This window comes from Neofelis nebulosa, chromosome 8, assembly GCF_028018385.1.
Source record: "Neofelis nebulosa isolate mNeoNeb1 chromosome 8, mNeoNeb1.pri, whole genome shotgun sequence".
Taxonomy (NCBI): domain Eukaryota; kingdom Metazoa; phylum Chordata; class Mammalia; order Carnivora; family Felidae; genus Neofelis; species Neofelis nebulosa.
The window spans coordinates 5,267,991-5,289,547 of NC_080789.1; the positions used below are offsets into that span (position 1 = coordinate 5,267,991).

Consider the following 21,557-nt stretch of genomic DNA (forward strand, 5'->3'; position numbering starts at 1 on the left):
CCACGAGGCTCGTATCCTTACACTCGTTTTAAAAGAAGAGGTGTCCGAGGTCCACAGAAGTCCAAACCAAGGCCGTGCAGACAACGTGGAGGAGGTGTCCTTGAAGCCCAGGGGCCACACGTGTCCACCTGGCTTCCGAGCCTCGTATGTCCGCCCTGCCACGTCACCACGCCACATCACACACAGGCTTCTCACGTGGCCACCATGTGACGTGGTGATGAGGACACACTGTGGCCTCGGCACCCTGGGTTCGAATCCCAGGTCTTCTGCTCTATCACTGTGTGACCTTGGGCGAGTTAATTAACATCTCTGTGTCTTAGCGTCCTCTTGTATAAAACGGGGCAGTATCTGTTCCCACCTCGGGGACTGTCAGGGGGAGTCAATGAGCTCGTAGGTATAAAGCACTTTGCGCAGAGCCTGGAGCATAGTGAGGGCTTTACTGGCTTTAGAAACCAGGCACGGGAGCAGATCACACCCCGCCCGTCTCTGGCTAACGTCAGGGTGTGTCTGAGAAGTCAGCACCTCTGGCTGAAGTCACCACAAGTCGTTCAGTCCACCAGGGACCAGACCTGACCTCCGCCTCCCTCCCCCACCGCCACCGTGGCGCGTGAGCAGAACCCGGGTGGCCCAGCGCCGACCCCGCCACAGCGGGTTGATGTGTCTGGCGTCCAGGGGGGGCTCCATCACCGCCAGAAGGCCCCGCGCCGGTGATCAGCCCGTCGGCTTCCCCGCTCCCCTCCGTGCTGAGGGAGTATCGCAGGTGCACAGCATCCTCACGGAAAACTGTGGCCCCCCGCAGAATGCCGATGCCGACCGTGCAAGATCCGGCTCCTGCCCCACGCGGGGACTAGGTGTAGGTCAGCCCCGGGGGGCCGAGCAACCGGGGGCCCACAGATTCAGGGCTGTGGCGGAACCTAAGACAACGCCCGGCAGCTAGCTCAAAGCCGTGAGCAGACACAATGACACCAGGAGAGCTCCCACGGCATAGATGAGCCCCTGCGTAAAACACACCCACGGTCCCTGCCTCACGAGATCCCCACGGTGTCCCTGGTGGGTGAGACTGCCTACCTACCAGCTACGTCCGCCATCGGAGAGGTGCCAGGTCCCCAAGAGGTGACACATCACAGGCCCCACGGGGGCGGATTGAGGCTCCCCGTGCCCCGCAGGACCCTCTTCCCCGCCTGCACCCCGTGACCCTGCCCTACCCGGGGACCCTGCACCTGAGACCCTACCTGGGTGTCCAGATTCTGCACAGACAGGCCCAGGCGATCCAGCTTCTGGTTGACAAAGTTCACAATGGCCTACACAAGGAAGAGCACGGACGTCGGGCCCGGGGCTCAGGTTTTCCGCCTTCCGCTTTGGGGGAGGGGGGGACAGAAAGCCCCCCGCATGGCGCCCGAAGCACAGCAGGTGAGGAGCGAGGGCCTTGCCCCTTCCCCTGCACCCCCCAGGACACGAGGCAGACGGGTGGGAGAGTGACTGGGAGCTTTGATCTCTCTTACCTCTTTCACAGCTCTCACTTTCTCCGGAGCCAGTTTAAATAATTCATCAAAGACGTCGTCTGCAGACAGATCCAATAAACACCTCATTACGATGCTATTATCCTTGCGCCAAACAGGGACGCATTTCCATAAAAGTTTCTCAGAATACCCAGTCCGCAGAGAGATGTAGTGTCATCGCAACGGTTCTTGAATTAAAACATGGGCCTGTGTCTTTGTCCCTGCGCCCCTGGCCGTGTAGCCCAGGGGGAGCCGCCTGCCCTCTCTGGCCCTTTATGGCTGATCATACCTACTAGAAGGCGTCTTCGCAAAGATGAGATTTGGTACCAGATAACGCACTTGGCTCGGCGGCTGGGCACACAGTAGGACCTCGCTAAACTTCATCTTGGGGCACCCGGGTGGCTCCATCGGTTACGCATTCGAGTCTTGGCTCAGGTCATGATCTCACGGTTCGTGAGTTCGAGCCCTGCATCGGGCTCTGTGCAGACAGCTCAGAGCCTGCTTGGGATTCTCTCTCTCTCTCTCTCTCTCTCTCTCTCTCTCTCTCTCTCTCCCCCTCTCTCTCTGCCCTTCCCCTACTCGTGTTCTCTCTCTTTCTAAATAAATAAACAAACAAAACTTTAAAAATAAAACAAAACAAAAAAAGGTCATCCTTTCTGCCGTGGATGCCTGTGCGTCTGCTCAGCCACCGCTCCTCCCCCTGGAAAGCTTCTCTCCTTCGTCCCCATTCCCCCCCTCCACCCACAGGCCCACGGAGCCCAGGGAGCTGCCGTAGGTGACCGAGCAGGGCCCAGCCCCAGACGGACACTTGGCCCGCGGGTCTCCTCCCCCGCATTCCTGGATTGGCAGAATGAGGGCACGGAGCCCCGCATCGTGCCAAAGGCCAGCACCCTCAGCAGCTGAGTCACGCCTGCCTGGTTTAGGAACAAAGGGGGCATCTTGGCAGCCCCGGGCCTCGTCCCGCCTCAGACACCCGAGCCCTCAGCCAAATGCCCTTTTCCCACAAGCAGCCCTCCTCATATTTGCAGCCAACACATCTCCCCAGGGAAGATGGGTCCTCGGGCACCGAGTGCCCAAGCTGGCTAGAAGGATTTACCTTCAGATGCTGATGCTCAGCAGCTGTGCAACTCTGAGCAAGTCACTTCACCTCTCTGTGCCTCGGTTCTCTCATTAGTGAAAGGGAAAAGGTAGTACCAGATAGCATCGTGCACCAGGAATCATGGTGGAGACACCAGTCCCTTCGGACCCCTTGGCCTGGGTGGCCAGGGAAATCGGGTCTCTGAAGGAGCCAGGAAATGGGGAGGCGAATGTGTGCTCGGTTGACATGAGCCAGAACAGCATGAATGTGCTAGACGGGGTGGTGGGGAGGCCCGGCTCCTTTCCCCTCACCATGTGACCCACCCTCATGCTGCCGCCTGACAAACACTGCCCCCCGAGCAACACCCCATGTCCTCATGCTGCTCTGCACACACACACACACACACACACACACACACACACACGTTAGCCAGCCTCCCTGCACCTCCCTTTCCCTTCCTTCTCCCACTCATCTTCCCTCAGCCTGTTCTCAGAAGCCCCTCAAAGGTCATTATTTCCACCTTTGCAGGTGAAGCACCCCTCATGGAACCCCCTGCCCATACAGATCTGTGTTCTAAGTGGGGAGGGTTCAGGGAGAAAAATCATGTTAGGATGGATGGATGATGGATGGACTGGTGGGGTGTGTGTGGACAGATGGATTGGTGGGTGGGTGGACGGATGGGTAATTTGGTGGGTGGGTGGATGATGTGGACTGGTGTATGGATGGCCAAATAGATTGGTGGATAGATGGATGGATTGGTGAATGGATGGATGGATGGATGGATGGATGGATAGATTGGTGGGTGGGTGGGTGGATGGACAGATGGATTGGTGAATGGACGGATGGATGGATAGATTGGTGGGTGGGTAGGTGGATGTATAGATGGATGGATGGATGGATGGATGGATGGATGGATGGATGGATTGGTGGGTGGGTAGGTGGATGGATGGATGGATGGATGGATGGATGGATAGATTGGTGGGTGGGTGGGTGGATGGACAGGTGGATTGGTGAATGGATGGATGGATGGATAGATTGGTGGGTGGGTAGGTGGATGGATGGATGGATGGATGGACAGATGGATTGGTGAATGGATGGATGGATGGAAGAATACATTGGTGGGTGGGTAGGTGGATGGATGGATGGATGGATGGATGGATGGATGGATGGATGAACAGCCGACTAGGCCAACTGAGTGAATGAATGAAAGAAGAAATGGATGGACCAATCTCTCAATAGGGGAAGATGTCTGTCACAAAAGTGGCCACACCACTGCACAGTCACTATGGGGCACCCACTCTGGGCTAAACACATTCACAAATCATCTTTTAACCCTCCTCACCAGTCCAAGAGGTGGGTGCCATTATCAATCTCATTTTACAGATGAGAAAGCTGAGACACAGACAGGTTACGTCACTTGCCCAAGTTCACATGGCTAACAAGAGGGCACATTAGTGTCTGAACCCGGGCCATGTGGCTTCAGAGCCCACACGTTCATAACAACTCCACCATGACCACCGGCGGGAACTGTAAACCTCTCTCTGCCGTTCGAGCAGTAGCGTGAGAGGAAACAGCCCGATCCTGGGACAGACTGACGGAGAGAAGAGAAGAAGGGACAAACGGAGCAGAAGAAGGCTCAAGATACAAGTAGCGGGGGGCAGAGGCAAGAGCAGAGGACACCCAGCAAGTGACCCTTCATCCTCCCGCCTGTTTTAACACACACCCGGTGGGAAAAGTACTCACTTGTCGCTGGGTCCTTGTCTGTGCTAAAGGGACAATTGCAGCGGGGAGAAAGGTAAACACGTGGTTAAAAAATATCCTCAGACCTGTAGTTTCTTATTACGACAAGACTCAGCACTAGCAAGGCTGCCAGAGAAACGGGCGAGCTCCCTTTTTCCCTGCAGTTCGTAAGCAGGCAGGGCCCTTGCGCAGGGCGTGGGCAGAAAGAGGCCCACACCCCACCCTGGAGGCTTCCACACCTAGTTGTGTCTGGATTTTGTCATTTCTGTGGTTGTTGTTTTAGTTCGGGTGGGCGGTATACAAGAAAGCACACAAATTGTACGATTAAGGCGCGTGTGTTTTTCCATATGCACGCACCTGTGTGATCAGCACCCAACAAGATACAGACCTTTCCCGGCACCCCCATGTGCTCTCCTCCGCCCCCGCTCTCCCCCCCCCCCCACCAAAGATCACCCCTGCCCTGATTCCTCCCGCTGTGAACTGGTTTTGCCTATTCTGGGAGCCCGTGTAATGAAATCACGCTCTCTTCTGCGTCTGGCTTCTTTCACTCTGTTTCTCTTGTTCTGAATGGTTTGTCTTCGACCTTCTGTCAAATTTTCCACCCCAGCCACACCCCTTCGAAGCAAGGTTCTGGGCCCAAAGCGGGTCAAGCTGTCCCAGGAGGGCCGGGTGGCCCCTGCAACCAAGGCCCTCAACAGGGGACTGGGCTGTGCAGGGTAGAGAGGGCAGCCTGAAACAGAGAGCCAGGCTTTACCTCCAGGAGGGCAGAGGGAAGAGCCCATTAGCCGAGCAAGCTGCTTGTCCAGACGCACGAAAAGTAAGCAGCTGGCTGTCGTGGACACCCAAGGACAGAGCCTCCCGCCCCGCACACACTAGGTGCTCTATAAATGCTGGTGTCTGGTGCCCTTGGCTCCAGCCCTCGGCCACCAGGCTCTGGGAAGCGACATGGCATCGGGGTCCTGTGACCCCAGGTCTAGATTCCTCCTGGCCCACAATGGCTATAGTGTGACCTCATGACTGGGAGCCACAGCTCCTTCTGTCCCCAACTCTGCTTGCTTTTGTGCAGAGGACAAACGAGCTGGCAGGGGGCGGGGCCGGGGGCGGGGGGGGGGCATGCCTAACAGCCAGAGCCATGCCCTGCGAGGCCCAGCAAGGTGAAAAGGTGCCCGGCAGGGCTGAGGGGTCAGGGAGGCCCTCTGGGGGCTGAGAGGAAGCTGGCGAGATGTGAGGGTCCCTCCCACAAAGGGCGGGCACATCTGTCCCCAGCTTCAGGCCCTGTTACCCATTCCCCAAATAATATAGCTCGGCCTGTGCTGCAAGCCCTGACTCTCCCCTCACCTGCATCCAGTGAGCTGTTCCACCGACTTCTCCGACTTGAGACCACTTTTGGTGCTCTAAGAAAGAAAAACAGGGAAGAAATTGAGTAATCCCAGAAAACTCGGGGACCCACACCAGCAGCCACTGAAAGACTGTAGTGGCCAGCGCAGCCCCAGAGCCCAGCTCACTCTACCTCTTTCCCTCCTCAGGGCGGCTCCTGGATGGTGCTCATCACCGTGGCCTGGCTCAATTGTCTTTCTTGCTCATGAGCCTTGGGCCCCATGAGGATGGGGACAATGTCTGTCTTGTTCCCCAGATATCCCCAGAGTCTCACTCAGTCCCTGGCTCACAGGGAGTCAATAAACATGTGTTGGTCTGAATGACAAATGAATAATGACTGGATGGATGGATGGATGGATGGATTGGTGGGTGGGTAGGTGGGCGGATGGATGGATGGATGGATGGCGGATGGATGGATGGATGGTGGATGGATGGATGGATGGATGGGTGGATGGATGGATTGGGGGGTGGGTAGGTGGGTGGGTGGATGGATGGATGGATGGATGGATGGATTGGTGGGTGGGTAGGTGGGTGGATGGATGGATGGGTGGATGGATGGATGGTGGATGGATGGATGGGTGGGTGGATGGATGGATTGGTGGGTGGGTAGGTGGGTGGATGGATGGATGGATGGCGGATGGATGGATGGATGGTGGATGGATGGATGGGTGGATGGGTGGATGGATGGATTGGGGGGTGGGTAGGTGGGCGGATGGATGGATGGATGGATGGCGGATGGATGGATGGATGGTGGATGGATGGATGGATGGATGGGTGGATGGATGGATTGGGGGGTGGGTAGGTGGGTGGGTGGATGGATGGATGGATGGATGGATGGATTGGTGGGTGGGTAGGTGGGTGGATGGATGGATGGGTGGATGGATGGATGGTGGATGGATGGATGGGTGGGTGGATGGATGGATTGGTGGGTGGGTAGGTGGGTGGATGGATGGATGGATGGCGGATGGATGGATGGATGGTGGATGGATGGATGGGTGGATGGGTGGATGGATGGATTGGGGGGTGGGTAGGTGGGTGGGTGGATGGATGGGTGGATGGATGGATGGTGGATGGATGGATGGATGGGTGGATTGGTGGGTGGATGGATGGATGGATGGTGGGTGGATGGATGGATGGTGGATGGATGGATGGGTGGATGGGTGGATGGGTGGATGGATGGTTTAGTGGGTGGGTAGGTGGGTGGATGGATGGATGGGTGGATGGATGGATGGTGGATGGATGGATGGATGGGTGGGTAGGTGGGTGGATGGATGGATGGATGGATGGCGGATGGATGGATGGATGGTGGATGGATGGATGGATGGGTGGATTGGTGGGTGGATGGATGGATGGATGGATGGCGGATGGATGGATGGATGGATGGTGGATGGATGGATGGGTGGATGGGTGGATGGATGGATTGGGGGGTGGGTAGGTGGGTGGGTAGATGGATGGATGGATGGATGGATGGATGGATGGATGGATGGATTGGTGGGTGGGCAGGTGGATGGATGGATGGATGGGTGGTGGATGGATGGATGGATGGGTGGGTGGGTGGATGGATGGATGGATGGTGGGTGGATGGTGGATAGATGGTGGATGGATGAGTGGGTGGATGGGTGGATGGATAGATGAATGGTGAAGGGATAGATGGATGGATGGGTAAATGGATGGGTGGATAGGTAGGTGGATGGATTAATGAATAAGTGAATGAGTGAAGGAATGAAGGAATGAAGTCACCTCTGATTTATATCAGAAGTATAAACAAAGTCCTGACACTGCTTAGTGGAGAATTTTAATCAACGGTTTTGAAAGAAGTAAGAATGATTTCATCTGATTGAAACGTAAGCTCCAAGACGGGAAGCCCCATGGCTCATCCAGGCACTCAGAAGTTGGGGGAGGGAGTAATGGGGAGCAGGAGAAGGTGAGGGCCCCGTTTGTGATGCTCAGACTCTGCTGAGGGAGAAGCCATGGGCTCCGGGGACATGGGCTTCAGCACCAGTTGTGCATGTGCTAGAGCAAGGGGACCCTGCAGGTCCCTTTGCTCCCTTGCACGGTCACAGCCATCGTTGGTGAATGAGGGACAACACCGCAGTGGCCCGGGTCAAAACTATGAAGGCTCCTGAAAGGCCATGAACAGATAGATGACCACTTATGGCCCATGTGACCATGTGACCACGTGACCCTATGCCCCCCGCCACCACGGACTCTCAGTATCTCCACCCACAGCTCCAGCCCAGGCCCCTCTGCAGTCCTGGAGGGATGTGCTATATCTTGAGGCTCCTAAGAAAACACCCTGGCTCAGCCCCTCCCCACGCAGCACCCCCTAATCCAGGGTACGGTGATATGGACCCAAGATGCTCAGCCTGTACACACGGGTCCCCCCAGCACCCAGCCCCGTACCTCCATGGTGATCACCTCCACCTGGACGTTGGTCGGGAGGGGCAGGTCGGGCTGGAAGCGCTTGGCCAGGGCCACGAGGAGATGCAAGGTGGCCAGCAGGTCCTTGTTGAAGATGGCTGGGAGGGGAGAGGGCACAGGTCAGAGCGGAAGGGGCCACCGATACCTGGGGCCACACGGAGGGCTCCATATTGTCCCAACAACCCTCTGAAGACCAAGGAGATCTGCCTCCAGCCTTCTGGAAGGCAGAGGGCTGGAGATACTTATTCGGAACCCAAAATAGCCACCCTGTGCTCTCATCACCCTGCTCTGCGAATACAGCCCACGGGCACAATTCCCCAAGTGGACGGGGCTTTCGACACAGAGACAGCCACTCTTTACAATTTTGAGCCGCTCGAGGCCCTACAGTGGGGGCCCCAGTGCAAGAAACCGTTGGCTTCAGATGAGTGTGGCTTAATTCAGGGCCAACGTTATGCCCATCAGTTGTTGAAAGCGGGACGTTAAATGCAGCGGTGAAGGCACGCAACCCAACAAAAACTGGGCTTGAAAACTGTTACATCACCACCTCCCAATCCTCCCGGGGACCCCGCTCCAGCCGAGGCCCCACATACCGTCCATGCTCCACTTGAGCGGCTGATCTTCTGCCTGCAGGCTGCGGTTGACCGCCTCCAGGACGGCCTCCAGCTTGCGCCTCTGGTTGGGGACCGTGAGAGCCATCTCCTCCACGTCCAGCCGGAGCCCAGTCAGCGTCTCTGAGGGCAGATCGGGAGAGGGCCCAGGAGGGAGTCGGGGGGAGAGGCCGAGAAAGGCAGGACAGGGAGGGAGGGGTGAGAACCGTGCCCCCCCAGGCCTCCTCCACCACCACAAGCCCTGTGACCCGAGCGAGCCCCGGCCCTCCGAGCCGCCCTCCACTGGCCCACCTCACCTTGACCTTAGCCTTCTGCTCAGCTACGTGCACTTCCTTTTCGCAAGGCAGGGTGGCCTAGACTCCTAAGCTCAGACCCTGACTCCCCCGCCTTCCCCACTGCAAGACGCTGGACAAGTGACGAGGCCTCTCCGAGCCTCATTTTCCTCCTCCATAAAATGGGGATAGTAAGAGGATAGGGTTTTTCTGAGGATTAAGCACACCTGCTCCTTGGCAGGTGCTCCGGAAGGGGCTGGCAGGATCGTTCTGTCCAACTACCAAGGGTCCCACAAAGGGCGCTGCTGAGCCAGGCCCCAGGTCAGCTGAGGACCGGAATCGGGCACACCCCTGCCCTCTGGGACCTCACGGCTTTGTGGGCAGAAGGCAGGTGCGCAGACCAAGCCCGACATCACAACGGCGACGGGGAGGGGGCGGCTGTTGAGGAGTCCACCCCCGGGGCCTGAAGGGGCCAAGGTGGGGGGGGGGGGGGTGTGCTGGGGCCCAGGCCCATGTACCCTGGGAGCAGCCGCTTACGGAAAAGGTGGTGCAAGATGAGCCCATCGAATATGTCCTCCTCCAGGCTGCGGACCACGATGTGCTCTGGGAGGAGCTTGGCATTGATCCACTCCATCAGCACCTGAAGACCCCAAGGGGATGGCTGACCCGGGACCACTCCTCGCCGGGTTCCCCCACCTGGCTCAGCTCTGACCCGCAAGGCCCTCCTCCCACCTGCCGGCTCCTATACCATCCGTCAAGGCCAGGTCAAACGTCACCTCCTCCGGGAAGCCCTCCCTGCCCTCTCAGTCTGACTTCCCAAAGACCCTCTGCTTCTCTTCAGCGGGAACCTGGGCCCTGGCGGGGGCGGGGGGGGGGGGGTGCTGTTTGTTTGTCCTGTGCAAGGTGCTGGTCCCGGAAGGCCACCATAACAAGTACCTGAGAGCGGGGAGGTGGCCGTGGAACCGGATAATGGGAAGAGTTTTGAAGGCCCTCGACAGGAAAGGCCTGAATTGCCCTGAAGAGGCTGTTGGTAGAAACCTGGATCTAAGTAGGCACTTCTGGGAGAGCCCAGAAGGAGAGGAGGGACGTGGCTTTGGAAACACAGAGGAGGCCCCGTGACAAGGGAGGCAGAGACCCACGTGGCGAGTCTAGGCGCCAAGGGGCGCCAAGGGTCGCCGGAGCCGCCTGACGCCGGGCAAGAGGCCTGGGATGGGGTTCCCTCTCGGAACCTCCGGGAGGGACCCACGCTGCCCACACCTCGATTGAGGACTTCCGGCCTACGGGCTGGGAGACCTTCGACTCCCCTTGCTTTAAGCCACCTGGCTCATGGTGCTCCGTGGCACCAGCCCCAGGACACCCACACAGGGGCTGCTGGGGTCCCGCCTGATCCCCCAGACTCAACGACTGAGGCACACACCCCTGCTCCCCTCTGCACCTCTGCCGGGGCGTCCGTCCCCGCCCGGGTTCAACAGGCCGGGAGTGTAGGAAGCAGAGCCCCGTGCCTTTAAGGGAGCAGCGCCGGCTACTCCGGACTTGGGAGCCAACCTCCCAGCTACTCCGTCTCTGCACCTGCTCCCGGAGGGGCCCACCCACTTGCTTTCCTTTCTCCTGGCTCACTACCTGCACCCAAATCCTTCTCAGGGTAAGCTCCAGGAGGAGCCCCAACTAAGACGTGTCGGCACGCCGTCAGGTTTCCAGGAAGGGCCTCGCTGGTTCCACTCGGGTCCCAGGGCCTGACGGTGGGGAAGGTGGGATGGAGGGAGCCGGGGAACGGGAGGGAGAGAAGAAGGGACGGGAAAACGGCCACAATCTGGGGGGATGGAAGGTGGTGCAGGCCAGGAGGCCTCCCCGGAGGAGGCACCAGAAAGGCCACGTGGAGACTGGAGCAATGAGGCAGACGAAAACGGAGGCCTGAACCTGCCTATACCGAGCTGGTCCAGCAGGTGCAGCGGCAGCCTCCCAGCCAAGGAGAGACGCGGGAGGCGGGGGGGGGGGCCCGGGTGACTCACCCCCCGTTCTGCCCATTTTGCCAGCTCTCCACTGCCGTGCACAGCCGAGCAGGGGCAAGTTTGTACAAGCTTTGGGGCCTGGGTCAGACTCTGCTGGCCGGCCTTGTGTCCCCCCCAGGCCAGGTCACCCCTCTGAGCCTCCTACTCACTCCATGGGATTCAGGACGGCAGATCCCTCTCAACCGTCGTGAGGCTTGTGGGGATCATCTGCGTAAAGGCACACAGTCGGTGCTCAATAAATGTTCCCTCATGTAGCCATTCGACAGGTCTCCCGGGGACCTGCAGGGTCACCACCTGCCAGGCTGAGGTCAGAGAGGGGAGGAGCGGGACAGACCCCGCCCCAAGGGGACGGAAAGACTGCCCCCAGAGAAAGCAGGGGGGAGACCGCGGAAGGAGCTGTACCTTTTGCAGCTCTTCAAATTTGGGGTCCCCCCGCGAGGTGGGTGGCAGGTACTTCTTCTTTTCTCCTGGAAGCAGAGGTGAGCATGACACGCGTGTGGGGTCCCTGCGGGGGGGGGGCTGGGCAGCCCGGCACCTCGACACCCAGGGAATTGGGTCCTGCTGCATCACACGTGCGCCCACACAGATCCACAGACATGGTCACTGATACACACGGGTGCACACGCACACGCACACACAGATACACAGACACACAGTAGTAGATACACACACACACACACACACACACACACACACACACACACACACACCCTGAGCATCAAACATCTAAAGTGACTTGGTCCTCCCAGACACGCCTCGTCCTCCACACCTCTTTCTTTGCCCGTGCTGTTCCAGCCACACCCCAAATGCCCTTCCCTCTGGTTCCCCTCATGAGCACCAGCTCATCCTCAGGCACAACAATGTATTTTGGGGACACAGTTCGCCTGGAAAACCGTTTCCTCCTCAAATTCAAATGTTAGCTGGGTGTCCTGTGTTTTATCCGGCAATTCCACCCACGTACTCAAGCAGAGGGGCTCGCGCGAGCCCAGGGGCCGGGCACCAGGGGGCCACGGCGGATTTCAGCCCAGTCTGTCTGGCTCCCTGGCACGGGCAGGACGCCGAGACCACCCTGGCTGACCCCTCTGGTCAGCAGCTTCCCGAAGCCTTAGAGTCGCAGCACCCACAAATGGCAGGGCCGAGAGGATCTAGTCTCGATGAACATGGGGGAAACTGAGCCACCACGGGGGGCACTGCCTTGCCCAGGTTCACAAAATGCAATGCCTCTGTCTTCCCACGACGCGGCTGGAGACTTTTCCTAGATGATCTGAAAACCTTCAAGTTCTCCCCGGCCCCGTATCTCCTGACAAGAGGCGGGGGGATCTAACACGCTGGGCCCGGGCAGTCTCTGGACCGGTGTGTGGGGAGCGGGTGGGTGGGTGAAAGCCTCCGGCGATACCCCACCCCCACCCCCCGCCAGCTCCTTCCTGGAGCAGGTTTCCTGCCGCTCTGAATCATCCCATGTTCCAGCTGTGCCTGCCAGTACTTTGAGCATTTCTAAATCCACTGCGAAACACAAAATAAATATTTTTTCAAGTAACCCACCGCTAACAGCAGTTTTGCTCGTGATGCTTTCCAGCGTTAAACCGTCTATAAACAGAGAGCACCAGGCAGTTAAGGAAGTCAGCTTCTCGACTCTGGGCAATGCCCGCCCGGCCCCCAGGGTCTCGCTCGCTGCTCCGGGGTCTCTCGGCCACATCGCCCATCTTAAAATTCAGGCTGTATTCACAGGGTCTAGCTCAAGCTGCATTCTGCTCTTACGTTTCAACTATGTCACACTTTTCCTCCGTCATCATATTTATGTCTTAAAGGTTCCATAAATTCTAGTGAGTTCACTTAACGCCCTTGCTGAGCGGGACATTTGGCTTGCTTCCTGATTCGCCTCTTTTCTGTAACAGGGGGATTGACAGCTTTGGGTACCTGCGTTGTCCTTTCCAAACATCTCCTTGGGAAGGGAGGTTTCAGGGGCAGTGGCCACAAACTCCCCGAGCTCAGAAAACAGACTTGTTAAAAGGGGGACCCACACCCATTGAATTGCCCCGTCCTATGCCCACCCACTTTTTAAAAAAATTTTGGGGGGCGCCTGGGTGGCTCAGTCGGTTGAGCCTCTGACTTCGGCTCAGGTCACGATCTCACGGTTCGTGAGTTCGAGCCCTGCATCGGGCTCTGTGCTGACAGCTCGGAGCCTGGAGCTGCTTCGGATTCCGTGCCTCCCTCTCTCTCTGCCCCAACCCACTCGCATTCTGTCTCTGTCTCTCTCAAATATAAATAAACATGAAAAAAATTTTTCATGTTTATTTATATTTGAGAGGGGGGGCAGAGAGAGGGGGACACAGAATCCAAAGCAGGCTCTAGCCTCTGAGCTATCAGCACAGAGCCCAACACGGGGCTTGAACTCACGGACATCGTGACCTGAGCCAAAGTCTGAGTCACCCAGGCGCCCTTATGCCCACCCACTATTTAAAGGGACCCACACGAGTGAAGGGAGCAGATCGATAACCCCCATCCCCTGCCAAGTCAGATCCCTGCAGATATCTGCCAGTAGGGCATGGCGGGAGGGGAACCTGAATGCTGGGGCTCCCCTCCTTGGGTTCCCAACCCCAGCTCCACCGCGTTAACGGAGTCACCTGCCACCTCTATGTTATTCACTGGGCCTCAGTTTCCTCGCGCATACAAGGGAGGCAGGAACGCCTACCCTCAGAGCGATAAACGAGGTACAGCTTGTAGGACGTGCACAGCACGTAGGAGCAGTTAATATCGCGTTACCAGTGTCATCGTCAAACGCGAGATGTGTGGTTATGAGCGGTGTGGGGGTACCTGCCAAAGTTTCCAGAAGCGGGGGTGGGAGTTGCCAAGGATAAAGCAGAAGGCATAGGCAGGGGCTGCACAAATTGGGTGTTCAGTTAACAACCTGGGAAGCAAGGCAGGGCCCGGACCTGCCCGCAGACCCGCCCCTCCGCCCTGCGCGGACCCCCAGCCCCACTTGGGCCCGGCACCTTGTGGGAGCTCCTCCTCCGCCGGCCGGCCCACCGCCTTCGGGAGCTGCAGCAGGTTGTACAAGGATTCCGGCTCCATTTCTGCCTTGCCGGCCCTGGGGGATGCGGGGGACAGGGGGGCATCACCATCCGAGGAGCCCCGCGCTGGCTCTGGGCCGTGGTTCCTTTCCGACCATGAGGCACGGGGAGTGGGCGGGGGCTGCCTAGGCAAGGAGACGGGTCTCCCTGATGAGAAGTAGGCCGTGGGGCCCATTCTGGCAGGACGCAGGGGTGGAGGGAGGCCCGCGGCTGAGGGCTTGTCAAGATCTGGGAAACCCTGGAGTTAAGCTCCAGAGGGATGCCCGGGGTGGGCGTACGGCAGGGCTGGGTGAGGCGAATCCGCGGATGGGTGACATCTACGGTGCCTGAGTTCCCACGGGGGCAGGGCGAGGGGGGCACTGGATCCGCCCCTTCCAGGTCCCTGAGCCCGAGACAGGTGGGCACGGAGTGGCACCACCAGCCTTCCGATGCGGGGACCACGCTGGCATGGCGGCATCCCCCAGGCTCGGCTGCCGGTCCACGGGGGCCTGGCTCTCGGGGGGCGGCCTGGCCCCGCCTGGCCCGACGCGGAACGAGGCTGTCCACGATGGGGCTCGGCGGGCTCAGCCTCTCTGCGCTTTGGGGGCCTCACCGCGCACGTCAGCACGGGAGGGGCCGGCACGCGAGGGGTGTGTGTGGCCCCCTCCGTGTGCTCCTTCGGGGCAGGGGCCGGGCTCACCCCACGCGGGACGGGGCCCCTGGAGAAGCCAGCCCGGCCTCCTTCCTGTTGCCCCAGGGCTCACTTCCTCTCCTGCTCAGCCGGCAGCTTTGCCCTCCTCTTCGGCCCCCGTTTCCCCAGCGTTTCGGGCCCCAAAAAAAGACATGGGGGCCGCAGAATGGGGGGCAGCTCCAGCCCTCCCCCCTCCCCCCCCCCACCCCACCGGGGAAACCTGGCTACAGCAGCGGGACCCAGAGCTGTGGCAAGATGGGGACACTGGCAGGGCCACCCCATCGCCCTAGCAGCCGGCCCGCGGGGAACCTCTGAGGCCCCATCCCGAACAGAAGGATGGGGGAGACCACAGCTGTGGGACCGGTCCTGCCCCCCGAATTCCCAAGCCTCCTTCTGGACAGGATTCGGCTCGAGGGACGTGGCCAGAGAAGAGGAAAGAGCCCTGCCTGGGGGTTAGGAGGAGGCCCGGGTTCCAGGCTTGCTCTTCCTCACCCTACGTGGCTTTGGGCGAATCCCCTCCCTTCCTGGTCCTTAAAGGTCTTTACAAGACAGGGCCGGACTCAGAACTCACCGAAGGCAGTGGAGGGGACACAGGGGGTGTCTGCCTCAGCTCTGTTCAGGGTATCTCCCCTCCCCCGGCAGCCCCTCCCCGCCCTGGGCCTCGGTTTCTTCATCTGAAACGGGGTGGCCTTTCTTCCCCCCCCCCCCCCCCCACGCCGGATGACGCTCAGGGGAGATGGTGCGGAGAAAGGGAGACTGTCCACCTGGCTACCGGGGAGGTGGGATCGTGCCCTTCTGCCTGTCCGGCCCCGGGAGGGAGGAAATGCGCCTCTCTACGCGTGGGTGGCCGGTGGGGGGGGGGGGTGCACAGGGGCTCAGGGCTTTGCTTGGCCCGAGTCCCTCTCTCAGCTAAGGGTGTGTTCTCTGGGGTCGGCCGCCACAAGCCCCCACCCCCGGAGCCCTCCCTCTGTGCCCTGTCGCTCCTGAACATTACAGACTGGCAGAGAGCCCCGAGCCCAGGGCTCCCGGGAGCTGAGACTCACCTGGCTGCCATGAAATGAAGGGCGCGGAGCTCAAATGGTGATCACCGGCTTCCAGAGAAAAGTAAGTTCCTACCCTGGGGGCTGGAGGGGCCGGGGGAGGGCAGGGTCCCCCCACCCCCCACACTGCTCACTTCCTCCGGGCCTGCGGCTTCCGCAGGGCCTGCTGGGCTGCGTCTGCAGGGAGCTTCCTCCTCGCTGGGCCTCAGGGCCTGGTGCCTCCACGGCCCCGACGGAAAGCTCTGCCCCCCGAGCGCCAACCACCCAGCCACACCTCCGGGCCCTCAGATGCCTCGCAGGAGACGCAGCGTGGCCGCTTCTTCCTTCTCTCCCTCTCCCCTCCCCGCCTCGCAACCCCAGCAGTCCCTCGCGGTCGCCCCATCTCCAAGTGGCAGCACCAGCCAAGCCAGCCACTGAGGCCACGGACCCCCACCTCCCCGCCACGGGGAGCTGGCGAACTCATGAGCCGTGAGATCACGACCTGAGCTGAAGTCCGACGCTCAGTGGACTGAGCCACCCAGGCGCCCCTTAAGGGCTTTAAGTTTACTGGAACCGGCCTCCGAGGCAGGTACTATTGTACCTGCTGTCGCTGCTCACAGAGGTACCAGCCTAAGAAGCAGAGGCAGTTTGCAGCATGGTGGGGACGGACAGCTGCACGCTTTGCTGGGGCAGGTGTGACGGGCACGGCGTGGCCCTGCGTCCCCTGCTTCCCGGGCCAGGTGCACCGCCACGTCCCGGCAGGGATGGCCCATCCACGCAGGGAAACTGAAGCGTGTTGGACAAAGCGCCTACCGGGGCCGGGTTAAGGGAACACAGAAGAGACGGTGCCACAGCCCAAGACTAGTGACATGAGTGAGTTATCACGACCCCAGGGCCCGACGGGGCAGAGGCCAGAGTGGACACCAGAGCCCAGAGAGAGAGATCCGCCAGCCAGGGGTGTGGTAGAGGGGCCCTCCGACCCCGGTGGCCCCGCAGAGGGGCGGCCCTGGAGTACAAACCCCCCCGACCTCGCTCCCTCTCCCCCACGCTCCCTCCTGCCGGGGCCTCCCACCGGCCAAGTCCAAACAGAAGCCAGAGGCAAGGCAGCGCACGCACGGACTGCGTCCGGGAGGCCAGCGCGGAAAACGCTGGAGAGGCATCTGGAGAGGCGGACGGAAAGTATCCGGCTCGAAATTGAAACCGCGGGGCAGCAGCCACTCAGCAGCCTCCTGGTCACGGCAGGGACGGCCGGCACCACGGTGCGGTTCGAAGCGTCCTCCGTGGGGGTCTGTCCCCAGCCTGCCGCGCCAGCCTTCCTGTGGCTCTGGGGCCACCTCATTTCCTGCGTTCGATTCCTTTCTGCCTCAAGCAACTACAGCGGCCCCAGTTACAGGCAACCGAACCTGGATTAAGGAAGGTGGCTCTTTAGGGAGGGAAACTGGAGGGACGTTCCCACCGTGGAAAGCGAGGGAGAACTAACCAGCCAGCAGTCACATGGGAACAAAGCGGGTTTGGACCAGGCAATTGTCCGAAGCCTGGGTTCTTTGGGGCGGCAATCGGGGATTCTTTTCGAGGCGCCCGAATCACCCCGTGACTTCTGCAGGGAAGGCTCACAGCAGGGCCAGCGTGGAGCACGAGCCCTTGGCCACCGCCGAGGGTCACCCGGGTCCCTCGCCCTGCAGCGTTAAGGACGCCACCCCCTGAGACAGCGCCGCTGTCCAGCAGGCCTGGTCCGATCGGAAGCTCCTGGAGCTTGTGCGTCCCAGCCCCCAGCACCGGGCTGGCGCGAACCGATGACCCCCAAGCGCAGGAGAGAAAAACCAGACACAAGCAGCGGACGGCCCCACGCTCTCGAGTTCTTTATTGGAATAAATAACAGCACACTGTTGCACTTCCCGGCACCCTCCTGACCGAGTGTCCGGCTTAGGACAGATCAGGTTTGCATAGAGGGTGCTGGCCAGCGGCACTCAGGAAAAGCCTCAGCTTCCCGCGGCCAGCCAGGCGGGCAGCATAACAGCACAGCCAGGGTTTTAGCGGCTTTTCTGTAATATCCAGAAACCCAAAACAGACATGGCTTAACACAATTAAAAAGACTGTGAAACACGGGCACACGAAGGGGCTGAAAAAAGCATCTGGTTCCTTTAAAACACAGCTCTCTGTCACATGCAGTTAGGACACTGGGGCACACGGGGCTTGGCCGACAGGATACCCCGCGGTTGTCACAGGGGAAACGAAGCTGCAGGCGGCTTCCCCGTGGCCGGCGGAGGACGCGAACAAAAGCCACTCGGAGAAGGATCAAAGGTGACCAACTCACCACCCCCGCCCGACCCCGCACTCGGGCCCCGGAGACCCTGAGCCATCGCCCCTCGGGCGCAAACGAGCTGGCTTTTCCTTAGTTCCTGTGGAGGGGCCTCCTTCATGGAAACACAATTCACTGAAAATGTGGGTCACTTGAGGAAGGGTTCTAGAACTTTCCGGGATTAAGGAAAGTTGCTTCTGCTGCCCAAGCCACCCCAAGAAGATGCCCCAGTGTGGCCAATGGGGCTGATCAGAGGAGAGGGGACCGTCCCCAGAGGAGGCCCTGCCCTCCGCCTCACATCTGCACCCCTCCCCCCCCCACCATCGTGCGAATGTCCAGGCCATGCTTTCAACTCCGATTCTCACTGGACGGGGAAGGGAGGGAAATGAGGTGCACACAGCTCCAGGGCCCCTTACAGGTGTGTGGAAGGCACATCCACACCCCTGATCCAACTCGAATAAAACCAGTTTGGAGAGATGACATCTTTTGCCGGACCCACGACCTTCAGCAGTCAGCACTGTGAGGCCAAGGTGCCTGTTCATAGTTGACCCGGATCTTAGTATCCCTCTTACCCTCTGACCAGAAACACACGGGGCTTGAAGAGGGCTCGTCGCCTAGGAACGCGGAGCCCCCCTGCCTTCCAGGGCAATTTCCTTCTCTTTGTGGTGCCGAGCCTGTCTGGGCTGAAAACCCTGAGGCCGTGTGCTTTCCAAATCCCGTGTCCCCACTCCTACCCCTTTCGGCCCCCTGGGCCCCCAGGGATCACCCTCACCAAGCCTGCCTGTGAACGGGGCCGGACGACTGGTCTCCACGGCTTTCAGGATGCTGGCATTCTAGGCGTGTAATGAAGTCAGCACGGAACCTTCCAGCCTTGGCTATTTTGTCAACGTGGATCTTTAATGTCACTGCATCCGTAGGAACCACGGTAATACTGTTTTAATTATTTCTTTCCCCCGTTGGGAAACCACCTCCATCAAAACGGCGATTCTGAAACTAGCCCCAGCCTGGAAGCAGCGGGGCTGAGCCAGAATATTAAGCCGTTTTGTGAGCCGTGAGCACTGGCATTCGATTTAGTAGGACACAACAGCTCGACGGTGCCTGCGGACAGCAGGAGGGCCCTATTTCTCTCCTGAGCCAAGGTGGACAGGGGAGGAGGGCGGGTGGCACCAAGTGACCAGCGGGAGAGGCCAGCAGGGTTCTAGAAAGCCACACTCGGGAGGAGGGGGAGGAGCACTTCATATCCCCCCATTAAGGGCTGAACAGTGTCCCCTGGAATCTGTACGTTGAAGCTCTCACCCCGAGTACCTCAAAATGTCACTGTATTTGGAGACAGGGTCTATACAGAGGTCCGTATGTTAACATGAGGTCACATGGGGGGGCCCTCATCCATTATGACTGGTGTCCTTATAAGAGATCAGGACGCAGACACTCATAGGGACGACGACACGAGGACCCAGGGGGAGGACGGCCATCTATAAGCCAACACCGTGATGTCGGGACTTCTGGCCTCCAGAGCTGGGAGACCACCCATTTCTGCTGCCTAAGCCCCCTGCCTGTGGCACCTTGTCCTAGAAGCCCCTGGCAAGCTGATAGACTCCCCTTTCTAGAAGTTTGAAAAATGCATCTATTCCCAAACAGGGCCTCTGAGATGGATCGAGCAACATTTTAGGTGTACCTCCTAACACAACCCATTTGGCTGTCCCAAAAAAAAAAAAAAAAAAAAAAAAAGAACAAGAAGAAAAGAAATACAGAAATAGCCTCAGCAAATCCTTCCTCCCACACCACGGCAGCGGGTCATCTGGGTCTTAGATGTTCATGCAAAAAGTGAATGAAAGAACACTGGTCAGGAAGAACACGGCACAGGCCCTCCTGTTCCATCGAAAGCTCCTGGGACTTTAAAAGCAGTCTTTGAAACCGTACGATGCTTTTTACGGGAAAGGTCTTGCTTCCACGGAGATTCCCCCAGAACGGTCCAGCTGAGTCTCGGCTCGGGGACAGCTACTGATGCTGTTCTCATCGCCCGGGGCGGTTCATCGCTGGGTCCAGAGGATCGCGGGGTGCCCCTCCCACGGGCTGGGAGGTGTGGGTGCGACCGGGGCACCGGAGGAATCACAAACAAGACAGGAGCACAGAACCCCGGATTCGCAAGGGTCCTGCCCGCTGCAGAGTTACAGGAGTTACACGAGGGAGTTTGAGAGCAAGACCCGAAAAGGCCGGGTGGAGTCGGGGGTGGGGGCGGGGATAACCCTGGCTCGCAGGGGAAGCCAGCGGGCCTCCCCGCCCCGCACAGGGGTTTCCGCTGCTCTCCGAGGTCACTCTAGGTTCTTATACTTGGTGAACAGGTTGTAAAGGACCCTCAGTGTGGACTTGAGATCCAGGTTTACCACGTCTGTGGAAGGAAACGGAAACCGTGGGCGGGGTGAGGACACCTGAGCCCGAGTGCCAGCACACAGGAGCACACGGGGCAGCTGTCGCGTCCACAGCGGAGCACCTTGGCTCAAAGACCGACAGCCACCACACCCGGGACGCCCTGGGCAGTGCCTTCCCGAGACACAGACTGCCACAGGGGCCCCCAGGCCACCTGCCTGCTCAGTGAGCACCTGGGATGGCCGGGACAGAGTCTGCAGCGAGGCCGGTCTGGGGACCAGTGGCGTCCACGTGGTGCGGGGTCTCCAACAGCAGAGGATGCTTACTGGGTCCAACACCCACGGGCCATCCGGTGCCAGGACCGGCGGTGGGCATTCTGGGACAGGGCGGGGTGGGGCTGCTACTCCATCCTGCAACCCTCGAGGTCAGGCAACGGGGCCGGGGGTAGCCCACGGCAGGACCCTCGGAGGATCTGACAGCCTACTAAGTCTAGGCTGCCTTCTTTGGTGGGAAAGGGACCGGTCCTCCTGGATGTTGGGCACCTGGGTGTTCTCACTTGCCCTGTGACCTCAGACAAGTGACATCCCTGCTCTGGGCCCCAGTCCTGTTCCCCTGTAGAACTGGCAAGGGATGCAAAAGCCCCTTGTCGGGCCAGAGCACGATCACCTTGCTTTCCCCCTGCAGGGACTCAACCCCAGAAGCAAAAATAGCATCTCTTACGGAAGGCAGGCTGAGGGGCTGCCGTGAGCCAACAGCTGTCCTTACACGGAGTCCCAGAGCGTTTCCAAGCCCAGCTTGTCAGAGCAGGAGGCAAGCGCAGGGCGCTGGCATAACCCTCCCCACCACCCCCTGCCTTCCCGTTTGGCACAGGAGACCAAGACTCGCAGAGGAGAAACGGCCTGCCCGCCGGTTCACCCTCAGAATGAACTCAGGGGCTCCCACCGACACCCGGGGCTCCCAGGGTCTCCCCGGTCCTGAGGCCTCGGCCCTGGCACCCTCCCACCTCCGGCCACGGCTGCAGTGACAGGAGGTCAGGAGCCACCGAGCCGGAGGCGGCCAACAGGCCCGATGCCCTCTGTGAATGGGCAGGTCCGAGGAAGGCACCAGGCCCGCTCCTGGTCCCCCAG

General features: G+C 59.8%; 2 protein-coding genes and 1 long non-coding RNA gene across 9 annotated transcripts in view; 1 reads left to right on the forward strand and 2 right to left on the reverse strand.

Moving 5' to 3' along the window:
* Positions 1 to 16,030, reverse strand: part of PARVG (parvin gamma) — a 25,080-nt gene extending 9,050 nt beyond the window's left edge. For 3 of the 4 annotated variants that reach the window (XM_058741072.1, XM_058741075.1, XM_058741076.1), the window contains exons 1-10: positions 15,789 to 15,927; positions 13,998 to 14,092; positions 11,407 to 11,471; positions 9,533 to 9,635; positions 8,706 to 8,846; positions 8,098 to 8,213; positions 5,656 to 5,711; positions 4,321 to 4,343; positions 1,503 to 1,561; positions 1,233 to 1,301 (exon numbers count right to left, since the gene is read on the reverse strand). In XM_058741072.1, the coding sequence (XP_058597055.1) occupies positions 1,233 to 1,301; positions 1,503 to 1,561; positions 4,321 to 4,343; positions 5,656 to 5,711; positions 8,098 to 8,213; positions 8,706 to 8,846; positions 9,533 to 9,635; positions 11,407 to 11,471; positions 13,998 to 14,092; positions 15,789 to 15,799 (738 nt within the window). In that variant the 5' untranslated portion in view covers positions 15,800 to 15,927. Of the gene's footprint in view, positions 1 to 1,232; positions 1,302 to 1,502; positions 1,562 to 4,320; positions 4,344 to 5,655; positions 5,712 to 8,097; positions 8,214 to 8,705; positions 8,847 to 9,532; positions 9,636 to 11,406; positions 11,472 to 13,997; positions 14,093 to 15,788 lie in introns of all 4 variants that reach the window. The other variant, XM_058741073.1, reaches the window with a different exon arrangement.
* Positions 14,634 to 19,809, forward strand: LOC131518721 (uncharacterized). The gene is made up of 2 exons (XR_009265257.1): positions 14,634 to 15,849; positions 15,946 to 19,809. It is a non-coding gene; the product is annotated as an uncharacterized LOC131518721 (long non-coding RNA).
* Positions 17,609 to 21,557, reverse strand: part of PARVB (parvin beta) — a 104,205-nt gene continuing 100,256 nt past the window's right edge. For all 4 annotated transcript variants that reach the window (XM_058741069.1, XM_058741065.1, XM_058741070.1 and 1 more), the window contains one exon: positions 17,609 to 20,452. In XM_058741069.1, the coding sequence (XP_058597052.1) occupies positions 20,376 to 20,452 (77 nt within the window). In that variant the 3' untranslated portion in view covers positions 17,609 to 20,375. The remainder of the gene's footprint in view (positions 20,453 to 21,557) is intronic.